Source organism: Oratosquilla oratoria, chromosome 20 (assembly GCF_046742065.1).
Source record: "Oratosquilla oratoria isolate Oo_2021 chromosome 20, ASM4674206v1, whole genome shotgun sequence".
Lineage (NCBI taxonomy): Eukaryota > Metazoa > Arthropoda > Malacostraca > Stomatopoda > Squillidae > Oratosquilla > Oratosquilla oratoria.
In genome coordinates, this window is record NC_134796.1 from 39,797,841 (window position 1) to 39,810,340 (window position 12,500).

The 12,500-nt window shown below is 37.5% G+C and overlaps 1 protein-coding gene across 1 annotated transcript in view; it reads right to left on the reverse strand.

Annotated features, from left to right (window-relative positions):
* LOC143036477 (monocarboxylate transporter 3-like) overlaps positions 1-12,500 on the reverse strand; it is a 124,117-nt gene that overhangs the window by 66,707 nt on the left and 44,910 nt on the right. The window contains exons 2-3 of the mRNA XM_076203871.1: positions 9,672-9,845; positions 5,997-6,128 (exon numbers count right to left, since the gene is read on the reverse strand). Coding sequence (XP_076059986.1) covers positions 5,997-6,128; positions 9,672-9,756 — 217 coding nt within the window. The 5' untranslated portion in view covers positions 9,757-9,845. The remainder of the gene's footprint in view (positions 1-5,996; positions 6,129-9,671; positions 9,846-12,500) is intronic.

Here is a 12,500-nt window from a genome sequence, read left to right on the forward strand (position 1 = left end):
CATATACACACACACACACACACACACACACACACACACACACACACACACACACACACACACACACATATATATATATATATATATATATATATATACATATATATATGTGTGTGTGTGTGTGTGTGTGTGTGTGTGTGTGTGTGTGTGTGTGTGTGTGTGTGTGTGTGTGTGTGTGTGTGTGTGTGTGTGTGTGTGTGTGTGTGTGTGTGTGTGTGTGTGTGTGTGTGTGTGTAAATACAACTCAGCTACTGACAGCTTTAGAAAGTATAATGTTGTCTGAGAGGACTGATGATGATGATGATGATGATGATGATGATGATGATGATGATGATGATGATGATGATGATGATGATGATGATGATGATGATGATGATGATGATGATGATGATGATGATGATGATGATGATGATGATGATGATGATGATGATGATGACGACGACGACGATGATTTCGACAGTCTGGTGAAGGAAGTCTGGAAGAGGTTCTGGAACCTGGAATCATAAAAAGGTCAAGACTCGCCGGCTGTCCACCACAACGTCAGCGAATTCGACCTTTCTTGCTGGAAAAGCGACATGAAAACAAACTCCAGGCACCCACCCACCCACCCACCTCCCTCCCTCTTCCCGTGCCAAACAGTACTTCTCCTCTTATTCTGACTGCAGATGAATTATTTCATTATTTTCTTTGACACACCTTCTACCTCGTCGAGCACATACAGCGGAGGGCATTCCACCCGTTTATTCTCGTGGTTGCTTCGCTATTTTTCTTTTTTTCCTTCCTTCATCTTTGCGCTCCCCTCTCCGTAACCAAGGTATTAAACCCAACTTGAGAATTCTTTTCGTCTTTCTCGGGTTTTACTTCGAGAAAATTGATCACCCAAGCCCTTCTTCTTACCCACTTTCCATTCTCTTCTTCTTTCCGTTCTTCTTCCAAGACTTCCTCCTCTTCAGACTTTTCCTTGTACCTTCAGCTTCCCCCACTGCTCTCTACGCCTTCTTTGCCAGACTCTTTTGGTACAGAAAGGATGCTATACAGCTGAACAGATGATCCTGACGATAGTCAGAATCAGAGGTTCAAAAAGGGAGGCAGAGTTTACTCCCTTCTCTTATCATTATTGTGCTTTGAATCATCCATCTTATCCTCCCCTTTCTCCACCTCCTTTCCATTTATTTCCCCTTCACCTTCATCGCGCCTTCGTCACTCTTAATGTCCTTCTTACCTTATCACTTTCTTTCGTCTCAATCCTCTCAGTATGGAATTCATCCTCAGCTGAATTATATCTCCTGGCGTTAGCCAGAAGAAAATATATAAAGGGTGTCGATGCATGTATACTCTCTCTCTTACTTTTACTCTGTTGGTTGTCAGGCCGGACGGCCTTTCACCGCTTTCACTATGCCTCTCCAGATGGTTCTATCCTCTGCCACTTCTTTCCAGTCCTCTCTTGATGCCACCTTCTCCACGTCCTTCCCTACTCCACCCATCCATCTGTGACATCTGTACCTGGGTCTCCTTAATGGTCATACTTACACTAACGGCATACGACCGTTAGTGTAAGTATGAAATGTATATTTGAAAATAGCCCATTCCCGTCAGCGTACGTCTTCTCCAAAATGAAGAAAATTCACTTACGTTCGATAAAAACCAATGAACAACGTTATTCTGGCAAAGGGGGTTAATCCTTATTTTCTTCATCATCCCTCGTTTCCCTTCCCCTTGCCCTCCACCCTCCATCCCTCCATCCTCGCTTGATCTTCCTCCAGCCCTCCAGCCCTCCCGCCCTCCCAGATTCGCTCGCCGGCGCAAGCTTATTCCTTTGTGCTTTCTCTCACAGACCCAATCTTTCCCTCGTTCTTTGTCTTCTTCTCAGCACCTCATTTCTCTCGCCTGCTAAGCTCCAGATACTTTTGGAATGTGATCCCAGCTCCTTACTCCCCCTACACTCATTGGGAAGGGATGACAGGCCAAATTCAATACTTTGTTTGCTGTAAAAGACGAAAAATCGGTGGACGAAGTCAGACCCTGGCAAGAAAGGGAAGATTTTTGGATTAACTCAATCATTTCTCGCGCAAGAAGTCTAGCATCGGGTATTTTTATCAAACTCCCCCCGAAGTTAGACCTTACTTCATCAACTTACACGCAATGAGTTGGGCTTATTTTTCCGCGAAAACACGTGTTGGTTTATAAGACTTTTTAATGGCGAACTATGATTTATGATCTTCGCTCCTATGTGAAATTGCATACGTCTTGATCCGACGCGCGCCATGATATAAAAAATTCTTTCACTGAACTATCCTTTCCCATAGATAACACTATTGTTGTTATCATGCTTCAGGACATATTGAAATTCACCTTATTTTTCTGTCATCTAGATTTACTATACGTCGATTCCTTCAAGATTCTGAAAAAGATTTTCCAAACGGTTACTCCGTCTGCATGTATGTCGGTAGAGAAACAATGGCGTCGTAAATTCTTTTTAATGTCGAAAACCCAATATTTTTGCAAGTCCTTCGAGTAAAGGCTTTTTTATCATATGGATGACAGTTTTAAGTGGATAGTGGATACAGAACTCAAACCACACACACATTTTGCAAACTATAAAATATCCCGTGTAAGGGGGAAAACCTTTGGTATATGTATGTACGTATGTATGTACGTATGTATGTATGTATGTATGTATGTATGTATGTATGTATGTATGTATGTATGTATGTATGTATGTATGTATGTATATATGTATGTATTTATGTGAGTATTCACCTTGGTCTTTGGATCACGTGCTGGACTCGTGATCGACAGCTATTTCCCTTCTGGAAGAGAGCTCAGAGCTCGTATGACCGATCTATGGGTAATGCTTTAACCTTACACGCGCACACACACACAACTCCCCGCCCACAATAGTTGGAGTAACGACTCGAAGCGCAGCGATACTGAAATTATTTCAGCCCTGGGCACGATTCGAACCCGGACCGCCGTAGTGACAGTCGGGGACTACCAACCGCGCCACCGAGTCGTGTATGTACTTATGTATGTATGTATGTATGTATGTATGTATGTATGTATGTATGTATGTATGTATGTATGTATGTATGTATGTATGTATGTATGTATGTATGTATGTATGTATGTATGTATGTATGTATCAAATCTGACGATGTAAAATCCAAACCAAGGCTATTCATTAGTGACAGTCGGGGACTCTACCAACCGCGCCACTGAGTCGTGTATGTATGTATGTATGTATGTATGTATGTATGTATGTATATATGTATATATGTATGTATGTATGTATGTATGTATCAAATCTGACGATGTAAGATCCAAACCAAGGCTATTTATTTATTCCGTACTAGAAGAGACTGACGTCGGAAGTTTCGAACAAGCCTCATTTTCATATTTAGATTATACAAACAATTTTTCATTTTTTTATTCTGTTGCTTAAGTTGAGAAAGGCGACAGCTGTGTTCAAGACAACGATTTAGAATGTTCCTTCTACTTTACATATAATGCACCAGCAGTTTAGAATATATGCATTTAACTCTTGATTATGTATGTAAAATAATACATTTACATATTTTCACACACATATATACACACACACAGGGCTGAAATAATTTCAGTATCGATGCGCTGCGAGTCGTTATTCCAACTCTCGTGGGGGCGGGGAGTCGGGTGTGTGTGTGTGCGTGTAAGGTCACAGCACTACCCATAGATCGGTCATATATGAGCTCTGAGCTCTCTTCCGAGAGGGTGATAGCTGTCGATCACGCGTTCAACACGTGATCCAAAGACCATGGTGAATCACACAAGAAGAAAAATATAGATCGGATAGTAGAAAAATCACCGAAAGCTTTACTCATCAAATGCCTCAATTCAACCAGTAAATGAATCTATAGGCGAGAGTAATGTATCAGGAATTAGAAAAGAGGAAAGAAACTTTACTCTAAAAGGCGTAGAACAAAGAAAATCACCTTGAGACGATGATATATTAATAAATCTTCTGAGAAACGCAGGGAAAGAAGTATATTGTAGATCATTTCAATTACATGTTCTGTGTGTACCTCAGGAAAGCGTTCCCGAATCATTGCTCAATACAACAGTGAGGATTTATACTACAGGACAAATAAGACGGTATCAAACGTATACCAATTATTTTCCAGGATTATTACAAGTAGACTAAGTAAAGTCTTAGATGAAAACTAGAAAAGAAACAAGCAGGTATACAGTCTGTAAATCAACTAATTGCGAACACCCTAGAATAAAATATACCTCTACGTTTTACCTTTCGTTGATTACGAAAAGGCCTTTGACTTAGTACAACAAATAGCGATAATGTATACGGCGCACATGACCACATTGTAAGGCCTTTACAGAACATTTGCGCATGTTGTATTGTATGTTGGACTACATAATGATACAGAAAAGATAAAAATCGAGAGAGATATAGGACAAAGCGATGAAATGTTACCCAAGTTAGTTACAGTTTGCCCGGATGAGATTTCCAGATTTGAGTCGAGAAAGAAAAAGTCTCGGGATTAATGAAGGATATTTTAATCGCATTACATTCGTAAATTACATTATTCTCATTTCAGAAACAGCAGCAGATATACAAGATATGCAAAATGATCTGAACAAGGAAAGTCTCAATGTAAGTTTGATGATTAAGACCAAAACTAAGATTTAACACAAAAGTTCAGATGAAATCAATTACAATCAATAGTGAGAATCTAGAAACTGAACAGTTTAAATACTTAGCTTAGATGTTAAAACCGACATGAAATAAAAAGAGGTTCGTAAGAAATGCTTGGTAAATAGAGGAAAATCATGAGAGGTTTTATTTGTATTCCTGTGGCGTAAAGGCTACAATAAGGGCATAATACCAGCTACGATCTAGGAACGTACGACTAGGATTTTGACAAAGGCGATGCATGCGGAGTACAGAATATATTGAGAGGATTGGAGAAATCGATACTGTGAATAGCTTTGAAAACCAGGAAGAGAGAAAGTTGGGAGATACGAAAACCATACAAAAGTTATACGAAAGCGCTCTTCTTCTTTACTTTAACTTTCCTGCTGGTTATTCCTGCACTTTTGGATACGTGTTCTTGTTCACTCACACACACACACACACACACACACACACACACACACACACACACACACACACACACACACACACACACACACACACACACACACACACACACACACATTTACTGTTTATTTCCGATTTCCTTTGTGGTCACCAGCAAAAAATTTTGGATTACGTTTTTTAGTGATCATTCTGCATATATATATATATATATATATATATATATATATATATGTGTGTGTGTGTGTGTATGTGTATACACACACACACACACACAGACACACACACACACACACATATATATATATATATATATATAATCTTTCCGGCCGTCGCCACGGGAATCGAACCGAGACACAGCTTGATGCCAAACCACCACTTTACCAATTACGCTATAGGAACTTTGAGTTACCCTAACTCGACGACTGCAGGAAAGATTAATTATTTGTATGATTTCGCTGATACTGACGATTCATTTCAAGTATTTAGAATGTGGTGACTAATTGTGGTGATTTCACTAAAAGGACTCGAAAATAATTATGTAGTCAGTGTCCTACAGAAAGTGACTATGTCAAGTTTATGTGGAGATTATGTGTGCCAGGTCCACAGAAACTTGGTAAAACTTATATGAAGATTATGTTTGCTAGCTCTACAGAAAATGGGTAAAATTTTATGTTGAGACTATGTGTGCTAGGTCCACAGAAAAAGGCTAGAATTGATATGGAAACAATGTTTGCTGGGACTACAGAAAATGGATAAACTTCAAGTGGAGATTTTATGCATCAAGTCTACAGAAAATGGGTAAAGTTTACATGGAGTTTGTGTGTGTCAGGCCAGCAAAAAAATGCTTATGTAGAGGTTATATATGTGTTAGGTCTACAGATAACCCTGGCTGGGTACTTACTTGCATCCATTGCACGATCATCTCCGGCTAAAGCGACGAGATCGGTGTAGACAACACCGAAAGAAAACTGCAGACCCGTCGTGAGAGCGTGAACGACGAACACGCATGCGCAGACAAGCCATCCCCAGCCGCCTGCATGGAAAAAAAAAGATTCTCGTTGAAGAATCAGGAAGAAATAATGCAGGTTTTTGTTAAAAGAATCTGGGAGAAATAATGCATATTCTCGTCCAAGAACCAGGAAGAAATAATGCAGATTTTTGTTAAAGAATCTGGGAGAAATAATGCATATTCTCGTCCAAGAATCAAGAAGAAATAATGCAGATTTTTGTTAAAGAATCTGGGAGAAATAATGCATATTCTCGTCCAAGAACCAGGAAGAAATAATGCAGATTTTTGTTAAAGAATCTGGGAGAAATAATGCATATTCTCGTCCAAGAACCAGGAAGAAATAATGCAGATTTTTCTTAAAGAATCTGGGAGAAATAATGCATATTCTCGTCCAAGAATCAAGAAGAAATAATGCAGATTTTTGTTAAAAGAATCTGGGAGAAATAATGCATATTCTCGTCCAAGAACCAGGAAGAAATAATGCAGATTTTTGTTAAAGAATCTGAGAGAAATAATGCATATTCTCGTCCAAGAACCAGGAAGAAATAATGCAGATTTTTGTTAAAAGAATCTGGGAGAAATAATGCATATTCTCGTCCAAGAATCAGGAAGAAATAATGCAGATTTTTGTTAAAGAATCTGGGAGAAATAATGCATATTCTCGTCCAAGAACCAGGAAGAAATAATGTAGATTTTTGTTAAAGAATCTGGGAGAAATAATGCATATTCTCGTCCAAGAACCAGGAAGAAATAATGCAGATTTTTGTTAAAGAATCTGGGAGAAATAATGCATATTCTCGTCCAAGAATCAGGAAGAAATAATGCAGATTTTTGTTAAAGAATCTGGGAGAAATAATGCATATTCTCGTCCAAGAACCAGGAAGAAATAATGCAGATTTTTGTTAAAGAATCTGGGAGAAATAATGCATATTCTCGTCCAAGAACCAGGAAGAAATAATGCAGATTTTTGTTAAAGAATCTGGGAGAAATAATGCATATTCTCGTCCAAGAATCAGGAAGAAATAAGGCAGATTTTTGTTAAAGAATCTGGGAGAAATAATGCATATTCTCGTCCAAGAACCAGGAAGAAATAATGCAGATTTTTGTTAAAGAATCTGGGAGAAATAATGCATATTCTCGTCCAAGAACCAGGAAGAAATAATGCAGATTTTTGTTAAAAGAATCTGGGAGAAATAATGCATATTCTCGTCCAAGGACCAGGAAGAAATAATGCAGATTTTTGTTAAATAATCTGGGAGAAATAATGCATATTCTCGTCCAAGAACCAGGAAGAAATAATGCAGATTCTCATTAAAGATTAAGGGAGAAATAATGCAGAAGATTCAGGAAGAGGTAATGCAGATTATCGCTGAAGAATTATTAAGAAATAATGCTGCTTCTCCTTCAAGAATCGAAAAGAAATGGTGCAGAATATACATAGAGACATAGATAAATAGATAGATAAATAAATAACTAAAAAGATAGATGGATATAGATAAATACATACATACATACATACATATATACATACATACATATATACATACATACATACATACATACATACATACATACATACATATATACATACATACATATATACATACATACACATACATACATTCATACATACATACATGCATACATGCATACAATATACAAACATACATACACATATACATACATATATACATACATAGACATACATACATGCATACGTACATACATACATACATAAATAAATAGATAGATATATACATGCATACGTACATACATACATACATGAATAAATAGATAGACAGACAGATAAATAGATAGGTAAATAGGGGAATAAATCAATAGATATATAGGTAGATATAAAGCGTGTACATATGTGTGTGTGTGTGTGTGTGTGTGTGTGTGTGTGTGTGTGTGTGTGTGTGTGTGTGTGTGTGTGTGTGTGTGTGTGTGTGTGTGTGTGTGTGTGTGTATGTGTGTGCGTTTGTGTATGTGTATGTAAAGTCTGTGTAAAAGCATATAAACGAACAAAGATACGTATACATTTTACTTTGTCTATCCTACTTTCGTTTGTTATTAATAGAACAATTAGCTCTGACCGCTCCTACATGGAAATCTCATCTAAAACAATGACCACGAACGCGACGAACGCCAGGTCATCTGGTGAAATAATTTAAATTATTCATTCCTTTGGCTCTGTGTTACGCTGCTTTTGATCCAGACTCGCAATGCCTCGATCCGGGTTTGAGTTCAATGGATTTCGACAACAATTGATTGCTGTGGTGGTTGGGGCCTGAAGAGCAAAAGGGACGGCTTTTGTCGCAACCAAACTCTTGCGGAAATGACGTCATGTCGTCGACATTCTGTTTTGTATTCATTGGTCATTTCAAACTTTCTGTTAAACACGAACTCTAACCCCCTCCCCCCAAAAAAAAAAATCCTAATAAAAAAAAAAGACAAAGTCTTTCTTTATAACTAACTTAAAATGTATTCAGGTAACCATTAATGAATAATTTCAGACTTTTCCATTTTTTTTTTCGTCCCTAAGATGGACCACTGGATGAGAGATGATATGAAACAAGTGTTTGATAAAACTAAAATCTCCTTTTCCTTTTCCTTATGAGAAAAAGATACACGTGTTACGAAAGCGAGTGTCCTCGAACCCTTCGTCTATTCATCTTCCTTTATAGATAACATCTGTTTCGGATGAAAAAATAATAATCTGCAACGACAAAAGCGGAGCATCTCTGTGTGTTATTTATGGACCAGGACAAGACATATGACTGGGAGGAGGGTGGTAGAACCCACAATACTAGAATATTACCCCAACATGAATATATCAAAGGGGCAGTGGTCTCCGGATATTATATCCGGACTTAAGACCACAAACGTGGTCAACAGGCATCTTCTCCCTGACCTCACGGCACGTGATTATCAGGTCACTAGATGAGTAAGGGTGAGTTGTCTTTGTATTTTCCCCGGTTCCTCATGTTATGAGAGGGTGCTATTTAAAGATAGCATCCTCCTCCCTCTTTGTACCATTGAAGAGGGTTGCACGTAGCAGCCGAAATATATAGGCAACACGACTCCAGTGTTTTCTTCTCCGATCGTGGTACCAGTTGATATATATATATATATATATATATATATATACATATATATATATATATATATATATATATATATATATATGTATATATATATATATACATATATATATATATATATATATATATATATATATATATATATATATACATACACACACTAGAGGTAAATGTAGTAGCACATCTGTAAACCACACAGAAAACCCACTGTCGGACTGAAATAATAACTTATGATAAAGCTGACTTCTATATTTCGGCTGCCAACTGCACCCCTCTCCACTTTTCCTGAAGCATACCCCCCACTTCATGCATATTCACATTCATTCAAGGCCCTTACATTTCAGTACTTCGAGGACGAGGGGCCATCCCTGTCACAGCTACGCTCCTCGAGAGGAGGAGAACGCAACGAGATACTGAACCTCGAGGTACAATATTAATCAAGAAAGGTGGACGTTTTACTTACCTTCCGGGTAGTAATGTTGTCTTATTGTCGATGTCTTGGCGTCATGGCGTTTGAGCCCTGGGATGTGTTTGTGTAAAGAGTTCATCTCTCTCTCGGCGATCAGCTGGACCTCTTCGATGTCATCGTCGTCGCCCAAGTCCTCATAATTTCGAACCGTCTCGAAGTCACTGCCATCTGTCGGAGACGAGAGTGAACAAATGGCGCCGGTCCTCATTTTCCAAGTAAAAAGAACCCTGTACGATCAATGATATTGCGCAATATTGTACAATATATTGCGCAATATTGTACAATATTATTGACGGTGTAAGGATGGTAATGAAGAATGATACAATATATTGAAGACATCACATGTATAGGTCAATTCCATACCTACACCGTCAAAATATTGTACAATACGGAATATTGCGCAATAATATTGATCGTATAAAGCCTGTTTGAGACATTCTCTCATCACACAAATGTCGGATGTTGTAAAGATAAGCTATCATACAAACGAGTATTAGCTTGTAAAGAGTAGCAACCCCAGAAATGAGATTGTAAATATAAATCACCCCAACAGTAAAGATCATATAAATAAGGTTAGTTTAGTTTAGGTTAGGTTTGGCTGGGTTAAATTAGGTTGGGTTAGGTTAGGTTAAGTTAGGTTGGGTTAGGTTAGGTTAGGTTAGGTTAGGTTAGATTAGGTTGGGTTAGGTTAGGTTTGGTTAGGTTAGGTTAAGTTAGGTTGGTTAGGTTAGATTTGGTTAGGTTAGGTTAGGTTGGTTTAGGATAGGTTAGGTTAGGTTAGGCTTGGTTAGGTTAGGTTAGGTTAGGTTAAGTTAAGTTAGGTTAGGTTAGGCTTGGTTAGGTTAGTTTAGATTAGGTTAAGTTAGGTCAGGTTAATTTGGTTTAGGTTAAGTTAGGTTAGGTTAGGTTAGGTTAGGTTAGGCTAGATTAGGTTTGGTTAGGTTAGGTTACCCATTGGTATTGTGGGGTTAGGAATTTTCATAACGTCCCAAATATCATCATCATGACATCAAATTACGATATGCTGGGCGATTTCAAATGAGAATTTGATATTTTACCGTAAGTCGCTCTCTCCGATGTGGAGGAAATGAGATTGTTTTTTATTTACTTCACTAGCTTATTAAACGCTCAGGCTTGAGTTCGCATTTCATCGTTCAGCTCCAAACGAACTACTACCAGGAATTTCCTTCCCAGTTACTTTGGGACGCGTTCCACAAAGTTTCGGACAAGAAGGATTCCAAGACGTTTTTTGTTTAACTTTCCTGCTTCTGGACGATTTTATTCAGCTACTGGGACAACAAAACTCTCGATCTTTGTTGGCTTAAGTAATAGGTCGCAGAAGAACAAGATAGTATGTGTTAATGAGATAGGACATGTAGGAAGACCTGCTCTTTCCTACGCCCTAATCTAACCCATGATATATGAAAATTATGCAAATATTGCACTCCTTGTTTTTTCATTAAACCGATTTTGGTGACAAAATTCGCATTCATTATAAGGACATTACTGGGCATAAAATTTGTGAAATACTCAACAAGGAACAAATATGTTTGCCTTAACACCGATTTATTTTGGGTCAGGTTTGGACGTCTGTGAGTGAGCAATATTTCATAGAAATTATATATACATATACCAAAGGCTTTTCTCCCCCTTACAAGAGAGGTAGCCAAAAAAACAAAGGCATAAAAACCACTCCCATCCATTCCATACCCACACACTCCACCCCCACCATCCCCTCCCTCCCTCTTCCCTTGGCTCCTACTGGTTGACGGGTCATCCCTGCATCTCGCCCACTGCCATAGGTCAGAAGCAGTGTCGCAAGACACAGCACACATGTATATATATATATATATATATATATATATACATATATATAAATATATATACATATATTTATGTATATATATATATATAGATAGATAGATAGATATAAATATATATAAGTATATATACACATATGTATATATATATATATATATATATATATATATATATATATATATATATATAAATATGTGTATATATATATGCAGGGCTTTCACGCCACCGTGAAAATTGTATGCAAAATTACCACAGGAGAAAAGAAATTTGGCGACAGTAAGTACGCTCGTATAATTACGACGTCAGGCGTCTGATGATGTAATTATACGAAAGTACTTAGTGTCATCAAGTTGCTTTTGTCCTTTGGTAATTTTGCATATACATATATATATATATATATATTTGTATAAATATATATATATATACATATATATATACACATACATATATATATGTATATATATACATACATATATGTAAGTATATATATATATATATATATATATACATACATACATCTATGTATACATACATATATATATATATATATATATATATATATATATATATATATATAGAGAGAGAGAGAGAGAGAGACAGAGAGAGATACACATACTGTACATACATATACTAAAGGCTTTCTCCCCCTTACAAGGGAAGTAGCAAAAAAAAACAAAGGCATAAATACCACTCCCACCCATTTCATCCCCACATACTCCACTCCCATCCATTATAAGGACATTACTGGGTATAAAATTTGTGAAATACTCAACAAAGAACAAATATGTTTGCACAACACCGATTTATTTTGGGACAGGTTTGGACGTCTGTGAGTGAGCAATATTTCATAGAAATTATATATACATATACCAAAGGCTTTTTCCCCCCTTACAAGAGAGGTAGCCAAAAAACAAAGGCATAAAAACCACTCCCACCCATTCCATCCCCACACACTCCACCCCCACCATCCCCTCCCTCCCTCTTTTCTTGGCTCCTACTGGA